The sequence below is a fragment of the Mobula birostris genome, chromosome 10 (assembly GCF_030028105.1).
Source record: "Mobula birostris isolate sMobBir1 chromosome 10, sMobBir1.hap1, whole genome shotgun sequence".
Lineage (NCBI taxonomy): Eukaryota > Metazoa > Chordata > Chondrichthyes > Myliobatiformes > Myliobatidae > Mobula > Mobula birostris.
This window is the reverse complement of record NC_092379.1, coordinates 1,256,573-1,281,426: the sequence shown is the minus strand read 5'-3', so window position 1 is coordinate 1,281,426 and position 24,854 is coordinate 1,256,573. Positions and strand designations below refer to the sequence as shown.

Here is a 24,854-nt window from a genome sequence, read left to right as displayed (position 1 = left end):
AAAACTTCTGTAGTTAAATGACAAATTAAAGAAATTTGCAAAACTAATGGTGATAGGACAACTGGTTACTCTGAAATAAATGATACCTTTACAGAATTCTATTCTAAACTTTATAGTTCTGATTCCCCTAAAGATAATACTGCAATGAATAATTTTCTAGATCAATTAAGTATCCCTGCACTTTCTGCAGATAACTGCAAACAGATGGATCAACCTATTTCTTACAAGGAAATTGCCGAGGCTATACGTTCATTACACTCAGGGAAGGCTCCAGATAGATTTCTAAAGAATTTTATAAGGCTTTTTCTTTATTAATTATACTGCAGTTACACTTAGTCTTTTTGGATTCTTTCAAATTGGGTAGTTTGCCTCAATCTTTTTATGAAGTTTCTATTCCGCTTATCCTAAAAAAGAACAAGGACCCAACTGAATGCTCTTCATATCGGCCAATTTCATTACTCAATGTTGATACTAAAATTCTTTCTAAAGTTCTGGCTCATAGGATTGAAAATATTTTACCTTCTATTATTTCTGATGATCAGACTGGAATTATTAAAAACCGATTTTCCCATTTTAATATATGCCGTGTATTAAGTGTTATTTACTCTCCTTCTCAGGAGATATCGGAATGTGTGATATCCTTAAATGCTGAGAAGGCCTTCGATCGGGTTGAATGGAATTATTTATTTAAAACCTTAGAAAAATTTAATTTTGGACCAGATTTTATTCAATGGATTAAATTACTTTATTTATGTCCTTCTGCTCGGGTTCTTACTAATTTTCAAAATTCCAAACCATTTAAACTTCACTGCAGAACTAGATAAGGTTGTCTGTTGAGTCCTTTGCTGTTTGATCCAGCTTTAGGACCCCTTGCCATTGCTTTTTGAGAATCTAATGATATCTGTGGTATTTTAAGGAGCGGTATCACCCACAAAGAGGATATTAAAAGCTTTTTCAAGGATATAAAGAGTAAAAGACAGGTGAGAGTAGATATAGGACCGATAGAAAATGATGCTGGAGAAATTGTAATGGGAGATAAGGAGATGGCAGAGGAACTGAACGAGTATTTTGCATCAGTCTTCACTGAGGAAAACATCAGCAGTATACTGGACACTCAAGGGTGGCAGGGAAGAGAAGTGTGCGCAGTCACAATTACGACAGAGAAAGTACTCAGGAAGCTGAATAGTCTAAAGGTAGATAAGTCACCTGGACCAGATGGAATGCACCCACGTGTTCTGAAGGAAGTAGCTGTGGAGATTGCGGAGGCATTAGCAATGATCTTTCAAAAGTCGATAGATTCTGGCATGGTTCTGGAGGACTGGAAGACTGCAAATGTCACTCCGCTATTTAAGAAGGGGGCAAGGAAGCAAAAAGGAAATTATAGACCTGTTAACTTGACATCGGTGGTTGGGAAGTTGTTGGAGTCGATTGTCAAGGATGAGGTTACAGAGTACCTGGAGGCATATGATAAGATAGGCAGAACTCAGCATGGATTCTCTAAAGGAAAATCCTGCCTGACAAACCTATTACAATTTTTTGAGGAAATTACCAGTAGGCTAAACAAGGGAGATGCAGTGGGTGTTGTATATTTGGATTTTCAGAAGGCCTTTGACAAGGTGCCACACATGAGGCTACTTATCAAGATAAGAACCCATGGAATTACGGGAAAGTTACATACGTGGATAGAGCATTGGCTGATTGGCAGGAAACAAGAGAGTGGGAATAAAGGGATCCTATTCTGGTTGGCTGCCGGTTACCAGTGGTGTTCCACAGGGGTCCGTGTTGGGGCCGCTTCATTTTACATTGTACATCAACGATTTGGATTATGGAATAGATGGCTTTGCGGCTAAGTTTGCTGATGATACGAAGATAGGTGGAGGGGCCGGTAGTGCTGAGGAAACGGAGAGTCTGCAGAGAGACTTGGATAGATTGGAAGAATGGGCAAAGAAGTGGCAAATGAAGTAGAATGTTGGAAAGTGTATGGTTATGCACTTTGGCAGAAGTAATAAACGGGCAGACTATTATTTAAATAGGGAAAGAATTCAAAGTTCTGAGATGCAACGGGACTTGCGAGTCCTTGTACAGGATACCCTTAAGATTAACCTCCAGGTTGAGTTGGTAGTGAAGAAGGCGAATGCAATGTTGGCATTCATTTCTAGAGGAATGGAGTATAGGAGCAGGGATGTGATGTTGAGGCATTATAAGGCGCTGGTGAGACCTCACTTGGAGTACTGTGGGCAGTTTTGATCTCCTTATTTAAGAAAGGATGTGCTGGCATTGGAGAGGGTACAGAGAAGATTCACTAGAATGATTCCGGGAATGAGAGGGTTAACATATGAGGAACGTTTGTCCGCTCTTGGATTGTATTCCTTGGAGTTTCGAAGAATGAGGGGAGACCTCATAGAATCATTTCGAATGTTGAAAGGCATGGACAGAGTGGATGTGGCAAAGTTGTTTCCCATGATGGGGGATTCTAGTACGAGCGGGCATGACTTAAGAATTGAAGGGCGCCCATTCAGAACAGAAATGCAAAGAAATTTTTTTAGCCAGAGGGTGGTGAAGCTATGGAATTTGTTGCCACGGGCAGCAGTGGAGGCCAAGTCATTGCCAAGGCAGAGACTGATAGGTATCTGAGTAGCCAGGGCATCAAAGGTTATGGTGAAAAGGCAGGGGAGTGTCTTATGGCCCTGTGGTAAAATCTCGCTTTATGCTGATGATATATTGCTTTTTATCTCTAATGTTGAGACCTCATTACCTTGCATACTTTCTTTACTCTCCCGTTTTAGCCAGTTTTCAGGATATAAATTGAACCTACATAAGAGTGAATTATTTCCTTTAAATAATTTGGTATCAATTAATACTAATCTCCCTTTTAAAATTGTAAGGAATCAATTTACTTATCTGGGTGTAACAGTCACTGAGAATTACAAACACCTGTTTAAAGAAAACTTTCTTACTTTATTGAACTATGTAAAAAAAGGTATCATTAAATTGGTCACCTCTTTCAATATCGTTGATTGTACGAATTAATTCTATTAAAATGAATATTCTACCCAAATTTATATATCTTTTTCAGGCCTTAACCATCTTTATTCCCAAATCCTTTTTTGATTCTCTTGAATCGATTTTATCCTCCTATATAAGGAAAAATTAACGTCCTCGTTTAAATAAAGTTCATCTTCAAAAACCTAAAAAGTCTGGAGGTTTATTTAGCCTTACCTAATTTTAGGTTCTATTACTGGGCAGTTAATATACGTTATCTTGCATTTTGGCTATATTATGTTAATCGTGTAGACCGTCCGATATGGGTTTCTTTAGAAGCTAACAGTGTTAATAAATTTTCTATTATTTCTCTTCTTGGATCCTCACATCCTTTATTTGTAAGTAAACTAACTGATAATTTAGTAGTTAAAATGAAGATCTGGATTCAATTTAAAAAACATTTTGGTTTATTGATATTTTCCCTTTCTAGTCCCATTTATTCTAATATTTTTTTTAAACCCTCCATGACTGATTTAGTTTTTAAAGAATGGGACAGGTTGGGTGTTAAGTGTTTTTGGGATCTGTTTGTTGGAGGAAATCTTTTTTCATTTGAGCAATTGTCAGCTAAATATAGCTTACCCAAAACGTACTTTTTTAGATATCTACCAATCAGAGACTTACAAAGATCTCAATTATGCACATTTCCTATAAGCTCAGATAAGAACTTACTAGACGTAATTTTTAATATGACACCTTTTCATAAAGGTTCAGTATCTAATATTTATGGTATGTTACTGGAGATGAGGAATGTTCCTTTAGACAAAATTAAGAATCTCAGGGAACAAGATTTACAGACATCAATATCTGAGGAAACTTGGAATGAAATTTTTAAACTGGTTAACAATTCATCGCTATGTGCTCGCCATTTCCTCATACAATTTAAGATGGTACATATAGCCCATATGACTAAAGACAAGCTATCTTGCTTTTATTCGGATATATCTCCCTACTGTGACAGATGTAATAATGGAGAAGCTTCATTAATTCATATGTTTTGGACTTGTCTATGTCTTGAAAAATATTGCAAGGAAGTTTTTCAAACTTTTTCTTTACTTTTCAAAGTTAATTTTAAGCCTAATCCTCTGACGGCTCTATTCGGTATTGTTGCAGGACAAGATATCAAGCTGAAGACATCTGATTTACGCATTTTGGCCTATAGCTCTCTTATAGCTAGGAGGGCGCTTTTGCTTAAATAGAAAGATGTTTTTCCTCTTACTCATGCTCAATGGTTATGCGATGTTATGTCATGCTTAGACTTAGAGAAGATTTGTTGTTCAATTCCTGAATCTCGTCACGACTTTCAAACATTGTGGGACCCCTTTCTGAATTATTTTCAAAACTTTCAAAACCCTCAATTTGTTTTTTAAATTTAGATGTTGGCTATTATTAATTTTTATTATATGAGAAGGTATTTTGCCTTTTTTTTCCTTAATAAACGGCTTCGGTCTTGGTAGGGGTTAGACTCTTCTTTTGTAATAAATTAGTATATTTCAGTATAACTATTGACTAACCTACATCCGCCCTCTCTGCTGGGAGAGAAGCTGACAGCGATGCAGGTGGATGCTTTCCTGGTGTCATGGATTCTTGATTACGTGACTGGCAGACCACAGTACGTGTGCGCGCAACACTGTGTGTCCGACAGAGTGACCAGCAGCACTGGGGCTCCACAGGGGACTGTCTTACCTCCCTTTCTCTTCACCATTTACACCTCAGACTTCAACTACTGCACAGAGTCTTGTCATCTTCAGAAGTTTTCTGATGACTCTGCCATTGTTGGATGCATCAACAAGGGAGATGAGGCTGAGTACAGGGCTACGGTAGGAAACTTTGTCACATGGTGTGAGCAGAATTATCTGCAGCTTAATGTGAAAAAGACTAAGGAGCTGGTGGTGGACCTGAGGAGAGCTAAGGCACCGGTGACACCTGTTTCCATCCAGAGGGTCAGTGTGGACGTGGTGGAGGATTACAAATACCTGGGGATACGAATTGCCAATAAACTGGACTGGTCAAAGAACTCTGAGGCTGTCTACAAGAAGGGTCAGAGCCGTCTCTATTTCCTGAGGAGACTGAGGTCCTTTAACATCTGCCGGACGATGCTGAGGATGTTCTACGAGTCAGTGGTGGCCAGTGCTATCATGTTTGCTGTTGTGTGCTGGGGCAGCAGGCTGGGGGTAGCAGACACCAACAGAATCAACAAACTCATTCGTAAGGCCAGTGATGTTGTGGGGAATGAACTGGACCCTCTGACAGAGGTGTCTGAAAAGAGGATGCTGTCCAGGTTGCATGCCATCTTGGACAATGTCTCACATCCACTACATAATGTACCAGTTGGGCACAGGAGTACATTCAGCCAGAGACTCATTCCACCAAGATACAATACTGAGCGTCATAGGAAGTCATTCCTGCCTGTGGCCATCAAACTTTACAACTCCTACCTTGGAAGGTCAGACACCCTGAGCCAATAGGCTGGTCCTGGACTTATTTCCTGGCATAATTTACATATTACTATTTAATTATTTATGGTTTTATTACTATTTAATTATTTATGGTGCAACTGTAACGAAAACCAATTTCCCTCGGGATCAATTAAGTATGACTGACTATGAATACGGGGTAATGAGATTGTCATTATGAATAGATAGAATGTAATTGATAGTTTTTTCTTATCGTTTTCGACCTTTTATATATACTTTCTTGTACTCTGTATTCTTCTATGTAGAAACTAATAAAAATATTGAAAGAGATGGTACAAATTCTTTTACTCGATCTTTTCTACTCTGGTCTACTGATATTTAACCCATTTATTCAAGCAATCATAACTAGGAACTACTAAACAGGGTGGCTAATTGGGACCAAACTAAAAATAATTCCATCTATCTACATTTAAAGCCTACTTAATGGTTTTAAAATTGGACTGGAATTTGAAAAATTATCAGTTTTGCATTTCATAAATTCTTTTAATGATAATTAACAGCACGACTGAACTCAAGGTTACTAGTTTCAAGCCTTTGATGAGTGCAAAGTTAACTAACTCCTGGAATATCATAATTGGGAGCAATACTTTCAAGGTTTAGGGTAATCAGTATTTTGATTCATGATTTAATTCATGAATAGTAGGAAGAATTTAAGATCAGGCAAGAAAAAATAAAATTTACTTTTTATTTAAATAGCCCTTCATTACTTTGTGCGGACCTTTTGCAGAGGAAAGGAAATGTAGAGGATAAAAACCCCAACTGTTGAATTTGAGCGTGGATCTAAAACAAAATACATGGTATGAAAAGTCAAGGCCCTCAAGCAATATTACTGATCAACTGCTTTGCTGAAGATGTTTAACTGTTTTCTTTGGATTCCCCTTACCTGGAAGCATTGAGAATGTGAGTCTGCTTATTCTTCTTTGGGTCACAGAGAACCACCACACACCTTGAAATAGAAAATTAGAATTCAATTTTTGTTACACAGTCAAAACAAATTGAATTAGTTATACTATTTGAGAACAATTTCAATGTTAAAGTAATCCTTAAGTTCATCAAAAACAATTCCACACCAAAATTACAATGAAATCGTGATGACATGCTATGAACAAACCTTTTGTTATTCTTCAAAGTTGCTGGTGAATGCAGCAGGTCAGGCAGCATCTCTAGGAAGAGGTACAGTCGACGTTTCAGGCCGAGACCCTTCGTCAGGACCGTTAGTCCTGACGAAGGGTCTCGGCCTGAAATGTCGACTGTACCTCTTCCTAGAGATGCTGCCTGACCTGCTACGTTCACCAGCAACTTTGATGTGTGTTGCTTGAATTTCCAGCATCTGCAGAATTCCTCGTGTTTGCTTTTGTTATTCTTGCTTGTTTACCTATTTTCAAATAAATCTTACTTTATCCAGTCAACTTTAACTTTGTAGAAACATCACTTTCACTCAATTATTTGGGCTAATTGTATTTGAATTCCACAAACTACTTTCGTCAAACTTTCAAATTAATTCAAACAAGAAAACACTGTAATTAGCATATCAAACAGGCCATAGCTGTCTTTCTTTAAGAATATTACAATACTTCACACCTTTAATTCTAAGTTTTATTATTTAATTTTATTTCAACACCAAAAATAAATGAATAAAAATTGACTGTTGCACTCAGTGTAGTGACTGGGGCTGAATACTTTCTGTTAGTTTCCTAAAATTTGGCTCATAACTACAGCCAGTCTGAGACAGTCTGTGAGGTGTAGGGTTGCCAACTGTCCAGTATTTCCCCTGCTAAGGTAGAGCGTTCCTATGAAACCTTTTGTGCTGAAGTGCTTTACGCCGAAGGAGCAATTACCATTAATTTATATGGAAAAAGATTCTCAGTGTTCCCAGACCCAAAAAAAACCTACCAAATAACAAATAAAACCTAAAATAGCACTAACATATAGTAAAAGCAGTAATGATATGATAAATACACAGCCTATATAAAGTAGAAATAATGAAGATTAAGCCAAAACTGATTTGTGGGGTTAAAACAAAATCAGCACATACGTGCATGCGCACACAGGTGCCCACGCAAAGCTTCATGGGCATGGTAGTCTTTCTCGGGATAAACACAAATGTCCTGGGATTTGACTGCTACTTTTGTCCCTTATTTGGGAGTGAGAAAGTTGGCAACCCTAGTGTCTGTCAGTAAGTCAGCTCCTGTACTTAGATTTAATAATTTTCATCTGTGAAAATGCAACTTCACATAGATAAGTTGACCTGAAGTAGGCACTGACTTTTAGTGCTATAAAACTAACGCACACACTGCGCATTGCTGGGGCCCCATCAGTAGTAATTGCCACCAGCTTATGAATGGGGATGTCATTTTCACGGACATATTTTTTAAACTCATTATAAATATCCTCACCTCTCGTTCTCTCCTTTAATTGCAAAAGAGTGAGGAAGTCCTCGTTGTTGTAAAATCCTGGAAAGCCATTCTGACAAATACAACAAGCTGAGCTGTTTGCATTACATCCGGGGATTCATCGAACTGTAGTGAAAAAATATCCACGCCCTCGGAGGATGACTCTGCCCTCCTTGTCACTGTTGCAGAGCCAAGCGGTATATTATGTATTGCGGTTGTGATGCCGTTTTTGTTTTTAAAGTCATTAAAAACAGTCTCTGCGGTAATGGCCATTGTTTCCTTGAATAAATCTGTAAAAGGCTTCTTGTGTTTAGCCAAAAGGTGACTTACACGAAATAATGCTTCAATAGCAGCCTTATTTTCAGCAGCATGTTTTGTGGAAAATGATTGCTGAGCCTTCAACCCTGATTTCAGCTCCTCAACTTTCCAGGCATGAATTGCGCTCTTTGGGGGGTAGGTGTCTTTAAATTCCTGGTGGTTGGTGTTGTTGTGCCACTCCAGATTCCCTCTTTTAGTCAGTGCTTGTGTTTGGTGGCACCAAACCTGTCTTTCACCAAGGTAAATAGAAATTCTTCTTCCCATTCTGGATGGAATTTGTACGTTTTCACCTTCTTTCGTGCAGCCTCCGCCACGCTATCAGGATATCACGAGCGATTGCGTCGCCTCTGATCTGGGCCGACATTTACGTGCCGGGCGGCACCTAATTATCTTGTTTATTTCGTGTTTTTTTCTTAAAATGTGCTGTGTGCATCCCGACTACTGCTGCACCACTGCATTCTTCGTGGCCCAGTGGTTGGGGACCACTGCCGTATATTGATGTTTGCGATAATCTGTACTCTTATCTAATCTGATTGGTCACTTTGATGCAGCACAAGCTATGCTGAAAACACGGTGTATAGCGGGGGAACTACACACATGCGCACTGGGCAGAAAGAACAGAACTAAAACCCCGCAACCCAGAAACAATCTCTCTTTACAAACAGCTTTGTAGTGAAAATATTGCTATATTACTATTATCCTAATAAGTATTACTTACTTTTATAATGCTCACATTACAACAGTATTTGTGTATTTATTTTTGATTTTTTTCGGGATCTACTGGGAAAGTCTCAAAGATCGACCGGTTGATCGCGATCGACGGGTTGGCGACCCCTACTATAAACTATACAATAAAAATATAATGCTACCAAGAAAATAAAGACAAAGATAAACAAGTATGAAGACTGAATTGTCCAATTCCTGAGAAACATCTTAAAATTAATCTCATTAACCATCAACTGCCTTAATGGCCATTCGTGCATTTCCCCACAAATCGTGGGTCTACTTTGCCACTTACCCTGCTGGATACGCCACTAGTCCTGTGGTTAAATCACAGGCTAAACTACTGCTGCTGGATGCTGTAATCCCAAGAACTTTGTCTAGTGTAATCTGAAAAATACAATTTTTTTAAAAAACACATCCAGATTACTTTGCATGATCAGAAATTGTACTTCAACAAAGCAAAGAGAAACCTGAATGTTAAAAGCAAGCACACAAATCCACTGCATCATACTTATAATCCAGGATGCAATTCTAAATATTTATTCTTTCCTTAAAAAAAAGGCACACCAGGTTATAGGACTAGAATTACAATGGTTGCCAATCTGAAGGTAGAAAGGTGAAAAATAAACAGATTTGAATAGCCTCATTCAATAGATGAGACAAAATTTATTTGCTTAGAATATTAAAATTGATTGCATTGTTGCTGTAATACACACTATGCAAATACAGAAGAGATGACAGGGAAGAAAGAGTTCATTAGTAACCATGATGGAACTGTTACCAGGCTCAAGGTCACTTAGCAAATTGAATGTACTCTCCCCCCAGTCCGAGAATGGATTAAAGATGACTTCACTTTGTGGATTCCAAAATGTCTGATAAGGCAATGAGCAAAAGGATAACTGACAGGACAAGTGAGTGGGTAAGCGATGCCCAGCTTACCTTTGTCTCACCAAGGTTCACAATACCATTCTGAATGGCTCAGCTGCACTTTGAACAGTCACTTGCCAGAGATTTTCAAGAGACAGTGAGATTTACATTTGTGGCTTTGAGAACATCCTTGAAGCATTCGCTTTGTCTGCCTGTAATCTCTTTCCATGAGCGAATTTGAAAGTGTCTGTTTCAGAAGTCTGATGTCAGCATGCAAATAATACACCCTGTAAATGTAGTCAACTGAAAGCAACTAATGGCAGCAATAGGTATCTCAAGGATTCCAATATTGGTTTGCTTATCCTTCTAGAAAATTTGTCAGATTTGAACAGACAGTACTGATACTGCTGTAGGTACTTTAGGTGATAGTATACAAGGAGTTTACTGCCAGTCTGTAGTCCACTCAGCCAGCTGAATGATCTCTATCTTTCTCAGAGCCCACATTGCTACTTTGCTTTGGATTATCTCAGGACATCAACCTCTCAGTTCTATTTCCCTACTGTTCCCTTACCGCCCTTCAAAGCTGGTAAGCATTTTGAACATCTCAATTCCTGCTCTTTAAAATTCAAAAGTACAAATACATTTTGCTTACTTTCTCCTTATCTAACTAAGCCAACATTCCAGCAATCAATGCTAAAATTTGTCTACACCCTCTCTCCCAAACATTATTTTAGGCAGCAAAATTAGACTTGTAGACTACAAAGACAGTCTCACGAGAGCTCTACATAAATGGAGAAAGATTGCAAGATAATCTGAACTCAAGAAGTTTAATGACCCACAAACAATATGACTTCCTAAATGTTTAACTTTGTGTACAGTGAAACCAATCATTTCAAAGGTTCATTTTATTATCGATGTACGTAGAATACAATGTAGAATTCGTCTTTTCCAGATAGCCATAAAATACAGAAAAACCATGGAAGTCGTTGAGGCTCCCCCCCCTGCCACACACACAAGAAGGAACAAACAATACTCATAACCTCAAACCTCCCAATCTCTCCCTCACCCACACGGACACAGCAGTTAAAACATCAAACCCCCAACCCCAAGCTCCTTACACACAAAAAAAACCACATCAACAATAACAGCAAACACCCAAACCCTCCCTCACCCAAAAAAGTAACATATCACCCACCTGCCAATCAGTAACAAGAAAGAAAACACAGAAAAACATAAGGAGATCAATACAAACTATGATCCACATTGATAATCCCATTTCTTAGTCAGCATCAAAGACAGCAACTGCTTGAACTCAGTCCTTCCATGGTATCTTCATCTGCTGAGAAATGGTTTCCCTATTACCACCCCAACTTGCTCTCCCGTGGGGAGCAACCTCTGGCCCAATGTGGCCTCCCGTGGAGAGCGACCTTTATACATTCCCAGTGGACATTTAACTCTTAACTAACATTTGAAATAACAGTTGCTTATAAAATTATAGTTTTTAGGCTATTAATGGAAATAAGTATTGTTGGTGGGGGAAAGAAAAGGGAGAAATATGATGGAACACGAGAAGAAGCTACATAAATCAAACTAAAAGCTCATGCGTAAAAGTCACCAAGAGTAGTGGGAAACTGGAAGATTGGGAAGATTTTAAAAAGCAACAGATAGATTATAAAAATAAACCAACACAAAATATAAAGACAAATAGTAAAAACTTTTTATAATTACATAAAATAGAAAAGGGTGGCTAAAGTGAACACAGGCCCCTAAGGGGAAATTGATATTGGGCAATGAGGAAATGACAGAGGCTCTGACATCAATTGCTATGAAGTGCTTCAAGCGATTGGTTATGGCACACATCGACAGCAGCCTACCGGTCAACCCCGACGCTTTACAGTTCACCTACCAGAGCAACAGGTCAATGGCAGATGCCATCTCTCTGGCCCTACATTCCTCCTTAGAACACCTGGAGAATAAAGAGGCTTATGTAAGGCTCCTTTTCATTGACTACAGCTCTGCCTTTAATACCATCACTCCAAATAAACTGATTCCTAAGCTCTGGAACCTGGGCCTTAGCACTCAGATCTGCAGCTGGATCTTCAACTTCCTCACAGACAGGACCCAGGCTGTAAAAACAGGGGAGAAGCTCTCCTCTACAATCACTCTGAGCACCGGTGCCCCACAAGGCTGTGTATTTAGCCTCCTGCTGTACTCACTGTACACCCATGATTGTATAGCCAAGTTTCCATCAAACTCAATATATAAGTTTGCTGATGACACCACAGTTGTAGGCTGTATCTCTGGTAATGATGAGTTTGAGTACAGAGAGGAAATCAAGAACCTGGTGGCATGGTGCAAAGACAATAACCTATCCCTCAATGTCAGCAAGATGAAGGAATTGGTTGTTGACTTCAGAAGGCGTAGCGGCCCACACGACCCCATCTACATCGGTGGTGCGCAGGTGGAACAGGTCAGAAGCTTTAAGTTCCTCGGGGTCAATATCACAAATGACCTGACTTGGTCCAACCAAGCAGAGTCCATTGCCAAGAAGGCCCATCAGTGCCTTTATTTCCTGAGAAAGCTAAAGAAATTTGGCCAGTCCCCTAAAACCCTCACTAATTTTTATAGATGCACCGTAGAAAACATTCTTCTGGGGTGCATCACAACCTGGTATGGAAGTTGCCCTGTCCAAGACTAGAAGAAGCTGCAGAAGATCGTGAACACAGCCCAGCACATCACACAAACCAATCTTCCGTCCTTGGACTCACTTTACACCACACGTTGTTGGAGTAGTGCTGCCAGGATAATCAAGGACAAGACCCACCCAGCCAAAATACTTTTCGTCCTTCTTCCCTCCGGGAGGAGGCTCAGGAGCTTGAAGACTCATACGGCCAGATTTGGGAACAGCTTCTTTTCAACTGTGATAAGATTGCTGAACAGATCCCGACCCAGATCTGGGCCGTAGCCTCCAAATATCCGGATCGGCCTCTCAGTTTTTTCCCACTACCTTACTTTCCCTTTTCTATTTTCTATTTACGATTTATAATTTAAATTTTTATTATATTTACTATTGATTTGTACTCCAGGGAACGCAAAGCGCAGAATCAAATATCGCTGTCATGATTGTACGCTTTAGTATCAATTGTTTGGCGAAAATAAAGTACAGGTTTCACCGCCATCCAAAGGTAGAGCGCTCCTATGAAACGGTTCGTAAACCGGAATGTCGTAAAGCAAAGAATTACCATTTATTTATATGGGAAAAATTTGTGAGCGTTCGCAGACCCAAAAATAACCTACCAAATCATGCCAAATAACACATAAAACCTAAAATAACAGTAACCTATAGTAAAAGCAGGAATGATATGATAAATGCACAGCCTATATAAAGTAGAAATACTTCTCTACAATCATTGCCGCACTGTTCTCCATAGCGAAAATCTCACGCAAGCGCTCTCGGCAAAAACACTCTCCAGTAACCTTTAAGCTATGAAGCTGCCAAATCATACCAAATAACGCATAAAAATACACAGCCTATATAAAGTAGAAATAATGCACATACAATGTAGTATCACTTACTGGAATCGGGAAGACAGCGCAGAGCACACTGATGATGGTGTGTTAGGCTGAGTTGTCGGGGGTTGGGAGGTGCAGTGGCCCCCACCCTCCAGGCTGCCGATCAATACCAATCCAAAGCATGCAGGGGTACAGCTGTAGCAGGACGCACCCAGCACATCTTTACGAAAAAAGCCGAAATAAACAAGCTAATTAATTAGGTGCCCCCCGGCACATAAATGTCGGCCCAGATCAGAGGCGACGCAATCGGCAATCGCCTATCGCCTCTGATCTGGGCTGACATTTACGTGCTGGGCGGCACCTAATTAATTAGTTTGTTTATTTCAGCTTTTTTTCTTAAGATGTGTTGGGTGCGTCCCGGCTACTGCTGCATTCTCCACGGCAATGTATCTGTCCGCGGCCCGGGGGTTGGGGTGGTGGGACACTGGGGTGTCATCTCATCGTCGTCTGTTTCCATGGGCAGCCAGGTCATCTTCTTCTATGTCTGCCTGCCTCGATGTCGAAGGCTGAGATTCATTATCTGCTGTGGCTGATGTGGAAGGTTTGAAAAATGACAGTACGCTTGACTGCTCAGCCTCGTGCATTTTTCTATCATACAGTTATTTGTAAGCACTCAAACCATCTTGCAAATATGCCCTAAACCGACGTACCCTTTCAAAATTAAAGTCATACTTTATCATTGCAGCGAAAATCTCACACAGTTGTTTCACGTTCAGTTCCTGGACGACTTCACTTTTGGTCCGTTTACTACTGCATTCGGTTTCAATTGTTACCCTTTCCTCTTCCAATTGCATCAGCTCTTCATCTATCAGTTCTTGCCCATGGGATGCCAAAACCTGTTCAACATCATCTTCGTCAACTTCCACAAGCCAAACTCACTTTGTCCTTACTCCGTTCACCACAATCAAAACGCTTAACTATGTCTAGTTTTATGCTAAGTGTAACACCCTTATGAGCTCTTTTAGGCTTTTCCGATACCTTAGACCTCATCTTGCAAACGGCTGCTCACAGGCGTGTGTTTAAGCAATGCCGGCTAGAATGCAGTTCTGAATCTGGGGGAAGAGCAGCTGCTCGGGGCGCGCGCTACCTTTTTTTTTGCGCACTGCCTTTTTTCACTACAGTGAAAACAGCTTCTGTTAGCGAATACAGGCAACTAATGTAGGTCTTTTGTAACAGTGAGGTTTCGTAAAGTGAATGTTCGAAAAGCGAGGGACACCTATAATAAAAAATAATGACTATTTTGTGTCGACCTTCACGGTGGAAGACACGTCTAACATGCCAAAGAGAAATATTATGAAAGCGATGGGAGGTGAGGATCATGATACAATAGCTATCACTAAAGAGGTAGCGCTGAGCAAACTTGTGGACCTGAAGATAGACAAATCCCATGGTCCTGATGGAACGTATCCCAGGATAATGAAAGAAATGGCATGTTATAGTAGAGGCTTTGGTGATAATTTACCAAAATTCTCTGGACTCTGGGCAGGGCCTGGCAGATTGTAAGACAGCGAATATCATGCCACTGTTCAAAAAAAGGATGCAGGCAAAAGGTAGGTAACTATAGGCCAGTTAGTTTGACATTTGTAGTTGAGAAAAAGGGAGGCGAGGCTAAGTTAAGATAGCGCTGAACTGCGACTCCTCTGCTTGCATCTTCAGAAATAGATCTATTTCCATCTTTAATATCTCTATTTTTCTCTTTCAGGGTTCTTTTGAAGAACTTGACCTGGAGTTAAACGCTGACTCCAGTTCTTTGCAGGAATGGGACATGTTCTCAGGGTTTCAGGGCTGGCCATTGTTCAGCACACTAAGGGTTCGGCCTGAGAGTCTGGCTTGGATTTGGAAGCCCAAGATCTCAGGGCTGTGGAGACGGGCAGATCGGGGGTTGGTGTCACTGTAGAAGACTTGCGTGTTGTCAGGGGAGTTGGAAAATCTACTGCTGTGTGCCCGAAGACCCAGGATCCTTGTGACCTTCAGGCACAGAGCTCGAAGAAAGCAACGTAATGGACTTTTAGCATTGTAATCCAGCAAGTTGTTTGTTATGTCTCCCCTCTTGCTGGAAAAATGGAGACACCTCCTCCTCCCTTATTAGGGAGAGAGAATCTATCGTATGTCGAATGCCAGGTGAAACACGAAGTCTTTGGGGTAACTGCAAGTCTGCGTATTTGCTATTGCTTTACTCACTTGAGTGTTTGGTGGCGGTGCTGATGCTTGCTTTTTTTTGCCGGTGGTGGGGGGGGGGGGCGGAGGAGGGATTGTTGCTCACTGCCGCTTACAAGCGTGAGGGAGGGAAGCCGGGGAGGACTTCGGGGTTCTATGTTTAACTGTCATTCATTCTTTGGGGGCACCTCTCTGTCTTTGAGGATACTTGCGAAGAAAAAGCATTTTAGGATGTATATTGCATACATTTCTCTGACATTAAATTGGATCATTGAACCTTTGAAAATGCTTGAAACTATCATTAAAGAAGAAATCATGAGGCATCTGGAAAGAAATGGATCCATCAAGCAGACGCAGCATAAATTCAGCAAAGGCAGGTCCTGTTTGACAAACTTACTGGAGTTCTTTGAGGATATAACGAGCCCAGTGGATGGAGGGGAACAGATGGATGTTACTTACTTGGATTTCCAGAAGGCATTCAATAAAGTGTCACATAAAAAAAAACTTATTCATATGATAAGGGTGCACAGAGCTGGGGGTGATGTATTAGCATGGATAGAGGATTGTTTAATTAATAGAAAGCAGAGAGTTGGGATACACGAATGTTTCTCTGGTTGGCAATCAGTGGTGAGTGGTGTGTCGCAGGGGCTGGTGCTAGGCCTGCAAATGTTCATGATATACATTAACAATGTGGAAGAGGGGGCCGAGTGTAGAGTATCTAAGCTTGCTGACAATACTAAATTGAGTGGAAAAGCAAATTGTGCGAAGATACGGAGAGTCTGCAGAGAGATATAGATAGGTTAAAAGAATGGGCAAGGGTCTGGCAGATGGAATACAATGTTGGTAAATGCAAGGTCATCCACTTTGGAAGGAAAAATGGAAGAGCAGATTGGAAGAACTTCGGTGGGAGGAGAAGATGGCAGCGCACTGTGCGTGCGCAGCTCTCCGGTGAAAAATGATGTCGTATCTGTTAAATAGGGGCCATAGACAATTCTGATTTGATGGAGGATGGACGTGAAATCAGAGGAACATTTAGAGAAATTTCTGAAACGCCCGTTCGCTGCTGTTGTTACTGTGCGGTCAGGAATCTTTCAGAGGGTAGGCCTCAAAATCCCCAGCCTTGCCTGCTTTTGGCGACAGAGAAGGAGGTTGAATCTTTCGGCAGAGATGCCACTCGGTACTTGGTGTCAGAGAGCTGATCAGGGCTCGAAGTTTTCGGATGACTCAGAGTCGGATCCAACCAATTTCCCCAGGGATTAATAAAGTATGACTATGACTATGGACTGTGGTCGGCATGGCAGGGAGTGTTTTTCTTCCCTCTCCCATCTGTGTGAGATGTGGGACATTTGAGAAACTTTGAACTTTACTGTGCTCACGGACTTTCTTCATCAAGTTATGGTATTGTGCACTGTTGTAACTATATGTATAATTATGTGGTTTTGTCAGTTTTTTCAGTCTTGGTTTGTCCTGTGTTTTGTGATATCACACCGGAGGAAATAATGTATCATTTCTTAATGCATGCATTACTAAATGACAATAAAAGGGGACTACGTCTCTTCATAATCTATTTAAATGGTAAGAAAATTGCAGCATGCTGTTGTGCAGAGGGACTTGGAAGTGCTTATGCATGAATCACCAAAGGTTGGTTTGCAGATGCAGCAGGCTATCAAGATGGCAAATGGAATGTTGGCCTTCATTGCTAGAGGGATTGAATTTAAGAGCAGGGAGGTTATGCTGCAACTGTACAGGGTACAGGTGGGGCTGCACCTGGAGGACTGCGTGCAGCTCCGGTCTCCTTACTTGAAGAAGGATATACTGGGTTTGGAAGTGGTGCAGAGGAGGTTCACCAGGTTGATTCCAGAAATGAGGGGGGTAAACTATGAGGAGAGATTGAGTGTCCTGGAACTATACTCGCTGGAATTCAGAAGAATGAGAGAAGATCTCACCGAAACATATGGAATTTTGAAAGGGATAGTTAAGGTAGAGGCAGGAAAGTTGTTTCCACAGGTAGATGAGACTAGAACTAGGGGACATAGCCTGAAGATTCATGGGAGTAGATTTAGAATGGAGTTGAGGAGGAACTGCTTTTCCCAGAGAATTATGAATCTGTGGAATTCTCTGCCCAATGAAGCAGTGGAAGTTACCTCAGTAAATATATTTAAGACAAGGTTGGATAGATGTTTGCATAGTAGAGGAATTAAGGGTTATGGGGAAAAGGTAGGTGGGTGGAGATGAGTCCATGGCCAGATCAGCCATTATCTTATTGAATGGCGGAGCAGGCCTGTTGGGTCAGATGGCCTACTCCTGCTCCTATTTCTCATGTTCTTATATGCACGTACAACAAAAGCATACTTGCAACAGCATCACAGGCACATAGCATCAGATACTCAACACTTACAAGACAAACAAATTAACACAAATTCTACAAAATTTACCAGGAAGATGACAATTACAACAAAAGATCAACGCAAAGTGACCACGGTGCTGCTATAATGAGGTGGTGATTAGAACTGTGTATGTTTGCTCAAGGGAACTTTGAAGGAAAGTAACACATCCAATGAGGGTTACTCACTGGAAATAGAAATTACACCATTAGGGACAGCTACAAAATATCATGTACTCTTTGCCACCTATTAAAAAGTCAAAAGAAATTAAGCAAAGTCAAAGATACTATGCTAGTTGCATCATCCTCAAATTAATTATGTTGCGATACATTGTTGCAAAAACAGAAATAACCCACATTAATAAAAAGTAACATATGCAAAATCATGGCAAAATCCCAGTACACCAGGTAACCAAGTGGAATTTGAAGTACACCACTGAAGAACTGAAAGTAAACCACCGTAGGGGGTCTTTAGTCCCTGCTAGTTAGTCATAGAAAAGATAGTGAAGGACCTGGAAGCCCTCTGATTCTGAGGCCTCCGTCAGTCAGGGTTAACTATGGATATTGCTTTCTAGCTGTTTAGATACACAAGCCTGGGCAGTACAATATGGAGAGCAAGCTGTTACCCATGAAGCAACCTTCCCCTCTCCATGTATCTGATGAACCCAAAGGAACCGCACAGACCGATACAGTTTAGTACCAGCAGCGCTAGAGTTGCCAGTCTGCATTGAACTCAATATAGGACTGCGTCAGGGACTCCAGCTCTGGATTTTTCCCTTTGGGTTTACTCCTGAAGCTTTCCCCATGAATGGGTATAGCCGCAAGGCAGCAGAAGTTTGAGATCAGAGTTTTTCTTCTCCTAGATGAGCTGCCAACCACGGCTGATGAGTCCCATCTGCCTGAAGCAACTAGTTTTAAGGTGCCAGTAACCCGCCTTTGCCCCTTCTCCTGTCAGTAGAAACAGCTCCACCAGGCTTACTAGCTAAGCCACACGTGAAGGCCAAGAACTGGACTTGGTTGTCAGAGGCCATTTGGCTTGGAAGCCCTAGTTGAGCATAAAACCAACTGGACCGTAGAGGAACAATTTCAAAATGTTCTAGCAGATTTAAAGTGTTCCTGAACTGATTTAAGCATTGACCTTGAATCATATTAATAATACAATAAATAATATACTAAGCTAGAATTGTAAATGCTCAGAACAAATATATTTTTATTTGCGTGTACGTGAGAGAATGGTTTAAATACCAAGTACAACAATGGCCTTGAAATGCTGGACAAGAATCATTTTTAAATTGCCCACAAAAGATAAAGTTTCCTTTCTGTGTACAATTAAGGACATTAGACCATATCAAAAGAGATTCAGTGATGTAGATATCTTAGGCACTTTCCATTAAACTGTGAAAAACATTACACTGAAATCCTGCCCTTTTAAAATGTCGTCAACAACCGTCTGCTCTCACTGCTTTCACAAAATATCAGAGTGCAACATAAATCTTGATGTCATATGCATTTACTTTTAAATTATTTGAAAATGTTTAAATATAGTTTTAATGGGTTACTTATACCAGAGTTGTCAACCACAAATCAGCCACTTTCACAAATTTAATTAAAAACAGAAGTTCAAACTTAGTCTCTAGTGAAGTTACAACTGCAGTAAATTAATTATGACAAAATAATTATGGTGCATTGTGGTGCAATGCTCCTGGAGTGGAGTTGAATTCTAAGGTATTCCTGACACAGCTAATAACTTATTGGTTTAGGATTAGACTCACGTGGTTTCTAGCCAAACACTAGAAGCTTTAATAAGTCCACAACATTTTCAGTCAGTATTTACAAATCTGGTGAATTTTAAGAGGAGCCTTTTTACTTAAATGATGAGATTAAACCAAGGCTTCATTTTGTTTGGTGCTCTTTGTTCTACAAGGGTCCAGATGAGTAATGAGCCAGGATGAATACACAGGTGAGCTACAATCTTGGATTGGTCCTTCTTCAATCAACACTACGTTAAATAAGCACTCATTTTTACCTCTGAAATCAGAATTCTGCAGTTTAGAAAGCAAGGCATCTGGTGTATCATATCTATGCTGGCTCTTTAAAAGCCCTTGCTAATTAGCTCCGCCTTTCTGCTCTTTCCTCAAAGTCTAGGATTTCCTCTCCCATCTGCCCAGCTACTGTAGTTGAGCAACTGCCCTTGAAAGTTTTTGATAGTGATGAGATACTCAGGAAAGTTTCAAACAACTTAATGTAAATAATAAGAGTTCCATTTTCACTCTTTCAACAGTGAAAAATATAAGAACAGACCATACAAACAATAGAGATTTTGATAGAATGCAGGGGAAAAAATGTTTTTAAATTCTGAATGTCACCAGATTTAGGGTCAAGAAACCACTCTGCTCCACTTCAGCAAATGTGACACAACACTTTCAAATTTTAACACAACCGTAGCAATTGGAAACTATTTTTAAAAAATCCTAATAAAATTTTAGGCTTGAAATCAGTTATTTATGCAATCTTTCCATGTTAAATCTCACATCTTCCATCACTAAAGCCAAGTTTTACTGTGCTGTTTAACCTTTCCCTGTCAGATCTCAGATCTTCCATCACTAAAGCCAAAGTTTACTGTTGCTATTCAAGTTATGCAATCCAAAGCAAATTTACGACATGACGTCTTTAAAAAAAATGAAATACAAGCACTCAGATTTTTACTAAGAAGCTTCTTCCACTGCAGAAACAATTCTCTTCCCTTTCTTCATATTTTAGCAAGTACTTAATATTTTAGACCAAATAAACTTTAACAGAGTTCATTGCAATTCACACCTGAATTAAGTTATTAATCTACAGCAGAATACAGCATTATGTCTAGTAGAACAAGAGGATAACTGGGGAGAGGGTAGGACTACTCAAGAATAAAAAGGGGAGCATTTGCTTGGATGTGGAGAATGTGAGTGAGGTAATTAGAATCAGGTTTAGTAACACCAGCATATGTCGTGAAATTTGTGGTCTTTGCAGCAGTGATTCAACAGAAAGAAAACAGAATTACAGTAAAAATATATTACATATATTGAATAAATTAAGTAGTGTGAAAATAGAAATAAAAAAGGTAGTGAGGTAGCATCTGCTTTAGTATTTACCAAGGAAAAGGACATGGAGGACCAAGAGATTTACCCCAGGTTATGGGAGGGGGGGGGTGCAAACAAGAGATGAGATTGCTGGGGCCTTGACCAGTATCTTCATGTCCTCTCTAGACACAAGTCCCAGAGGCACAGGAGAGATACATCACACAGAAGTAGTTCTCAAATGGCAGGGTTAGGCAACCGTGGCTGACAAAGGAAGTTAAGGACTGCATAAAAGCCAGGGAAAGGGCATATAAGATTGCAAAAGTAAGCAGGAAGCTGGATGATTGGGAAGCTTTTAAAATCCAAAAGGCAACTAAAAAGCTACAAGAAGGGAGAAGATGAAATAGGAGGGCAAACTAGCCAATAATATAAAGCAGGATACTAAACAGTTTTTGCAGTTATATAAAGAGTAAAAGGGAGGTTAGGGTTGATATTGGACCACTGGAAAATGATGCTGCTGAGGCAGTAATGGGGGACAAAGAAATGGCAGATGAAGTTAAAAGTACTTTGCTTTAGTCTTTACTGTGGAAGACACTAGCTATATGACAGAGGTCCATGAGTGTCAGGGAGCAGGAGTGTCATTGCTATTACAAAGGAAAAGTGCCACGCAAACTCAAAGGTATTAAGGTGGGTAAGTCACATGGACCAGATGCACTACATCCCAGAGTCCTGAGAGGGATTGCTGAAGAGACAATGGATGCATTAGTCATGGTCTTTCAAGAATCACTATATTCTGGCAGGGCCCCAGAGGAATAGAAAATTGAAAATATCATTCTACTCTTAAGTAAAGAAGGCAAAAGAAAAAAAATTACAGGTCAGATAGCCTAACCTCAATTGATAGGAAAGTGTTGGAGTCTATTGTTAAGGATCAGGTTTCAGGGTACTTGGAGACTAATGATAAAGTAAGTCAAAGACAGCAAGGTTTCTGTAAAGGGAAATCTTGCCTGACAAATCTGTTAGAGTTCTTTGAGGATACAAGCAGGGTGGACAAAGCAGAGGCAGTGAATGTCATTTACTTGAATTTTCAGAAGTCATTTAATAAGATACCACACACGAAGCTGCTTAACAAGATAAAATCCTATGGAGTTACAGGAAAGATACTGGCAAAGATAGAAAAATGGCTGACAGGCAGGAGGCAGTGAGTGGGAATAAAGGGGGCCTTTTCTGGTTGGCTGCTGGTGACTAGTGGTGTTCCTCAGGAGTCAGTATTGGGACGGCTACTTTTCACATTGTTTGTCAATGACTTAGGTAATGTAATTGAAGGCTTTGTGGCTAAGTTCACGGAAGATGGGTGGAGAGGTAGGTAGTGCTGAGGAAGCAATACGATTACAACAGGACTTGGACAGATTGGAAGAATGGGCAAAAAATGTGACAAATAGAATAGTGTTGGGAAATATATGATAATACATTTCCATAAAAGGAACAATAGCGCTGACTATTATCTAAATGGGTAGAAGGTTCAAACATCAGAAGTGCAAAAAGGCTTAGAAGTTCTCATGCAAGACTCCCAGAAGGTCAATTTACAGGTCGAGTCTATGATAAAGAAGGCAAATGCAATGTTGGAATAAACAAGAGAAAATATGCAGATGCTGGAAATCCCAGCAACACACACAAAATGCTGGAGGAACTCAGCAGGTCGTGCAGTATCTAGGAAGAGTACAGTCAGCAGACCTTTCAGCAGGACTGGAGAAAAAAAGCAGAGGAGTAGATCTAAAAGGTGTGGGGGGGGGGGGGAAGAGAAGGAGAGAGAAACACACAAAGTGAGAGGTGAAACCTGCAGGGGAATGGATGAAATAAAGAGCTTGGAAGTTGATTGGTGAAAGAGACAGAGGCCATGGAAGAAAGAAGGGGGAGGAGAACCAAACGGAGGTGATAAGGTGAGGAGGCGGGGCATTCTGGAATGGTTCTGAAGGATGGGAAAATTGCAAATGTTACTCCACTCTTTAAGAAGGGAAGGAGGTAGAATAACGGAAAATAAAGACCAGTCAGCCTGACTTCAGTGATTGGAAAAATGTTGAAGTCCATTATTAAGAATGAGGTTTGGGGTACTTGGAGCCACATGATAAAATAGACCAAAGTCAGCAAGGTTTCCCTCAAGAGGAAATAGCAAGCAAGATAGATAAAGAGTCAGTGAGTGGATGTTGTTCACTTGATTTTCAGAAGGCCTTTGACAAGAAGCTGCACATGAGACTGCTAAACAAATTTAGAGCACATGGTATTATAGCATGGGTAGAAGATTTGCTGACTGGCAGGAAGCAAGGTGTGGGAACTAAAGTGGCCTATTCTGGTTTGCTGCCAATGATTAGTGGTGTTCCACGGGTCATTCTTAGGACACTTTCCATTCAAGTTAGATTTGAAAGATTTGGATGATGAAATTGACGGGTTTGTGGCCAATTTTGCAGATGACACAAAGAAAGATGAAGGGGCAAGTAGTACTGAGGAAGCAAGGTGCCTGGAGAAGGACAGACAGATTGAAAGAATGAACAAAGAAGTGGCAGGTGGAATATAGTGTAGAGAAATGTATGATCATGCACGCTGGCAGACTACTTGTTCTGGTCTCCTTGCGTGAGGAAGAATATACTGACTTTGGAGGCGGTGCAGAGAAGTTTCACTAGGTCGATTTCAGAGATGAGGGGGTTAGACTATGAGGAGAGATTGAGTCGCCTTGGACTAAAGGCGCTGAAATTCAGAAGAATGAGAGGAGATCTTGTAGAAACATAAAAATGTGAAAGGGATACATAAGATACAGGCAGGAAAGTTGTTTCCAGTGGTAGGTGAAACTAGAACTAGGGGACATAACCTCAAGATTTGTGGAAGTAGATTTAGGATGGAGTTGAAGGTGAACTGCTTTTCCCAGAAAGTGGTGAATCTGGGGAATTCTCTGCCCAATGAAACAGTGGAGGCTACTTCAGTAAATATATTTAAGACAAGGTTGGATAGATTTTTGTATAAATAGTAGGGAAATTAAGGGTTATGGGGAAAAAGCAGGTAGGCAGAGATGAGTCCATGGCCAGATCAGCCATGATCTCATTGAATGGTGGAGCAGGCTCAATGAGCCAACTCCTATTTCTTATATTCTTATGAAAGAATACAAATAAAATTTACAAGGATGTTGCCAGGTCTGGAGGACCTGAGTTAAAAGGAAAGATTGAATAGGTTAGGACTTTATCTCTTGGAACTTAGAAGATTGAGGGGAGATTTGATAGAAGTATACAAAATTATGAGGGGTAGAGATAGGTTAAATGCAAGCAGGCTTTTTCCACTGAGGTTGGATGGGACTACTAGAGGTCATGGGTTAAGGGTGAAAGGTGAAAAGTTTAAGGGGACCACGAAAACTTCTTCATTCAGAATCGTGTGTGTGTGGACCAAGCTGCCTGTGCAAGTGAGCTTAATTTCAACGTTTAAGGGAAGTGTGGATAGGTACAGGTGTCCCCCGCTTTTCGAACGCTTTACAAAACCTCACTGTTACGAAAGACCTACATTAGTTACCTGTTTTCACTAACAGAAGGTGTTTTCACTGTTACGAAGAAAGGCAGCGCGCGTCCTGAGCAGCCGCTCTCCCTGGATTCGGAACGGCATTCTCGCCGGCATTGCTTAAACACACGCCTGTGAGCAGCCGTTTGCAAGATGGGTTCTAAGGTATCGGAAAAGCCTGAAAGAGCTCGTAAGGGTGTAACACTTAGCATAAAACTAGACATAATTAAGCATTTCAATCGTGGCGAACGAAGTAAGGACAAAGTGAGTTTGGCTTATGGAAGCTGACAAAGATGATGTTGAAGAGGTTTTGGCATTCCATGACCAAGAACTG

General features: G+C 40.5%; 1 protein-coding gene across 2 annotated transcripts in view; it reads right to left on the bottom strand.

The window, feature by feature from the left end:
• The window catches only part of LOC140203752 (WD repeat-containing protein 62-like), a 140,533-nt gene that overhangs the window by 103,035 nt on the left and 12,644 nt on the right, over window positions 1–24,854 (bottom strand). For both annotated transcript variants that reach the window (XM_072269799.1, XM_072269800.1), the window contains exons 2-3: window positions 9,246–9,337; window positions 6,400–6,462 (exon numbers count right to left, since the gene is read on the bottom strand). In XM_072269799.1, the coding sequence (XP_072125900.1) occupies window positions 6,400–6,462; window positions 9,246–9,337 (155 nt within the window). The remainder of the gene's footprint in view (window positions 1–6,399; window positions 6,463–9,245; window positions 9,338–24,854) is intronic.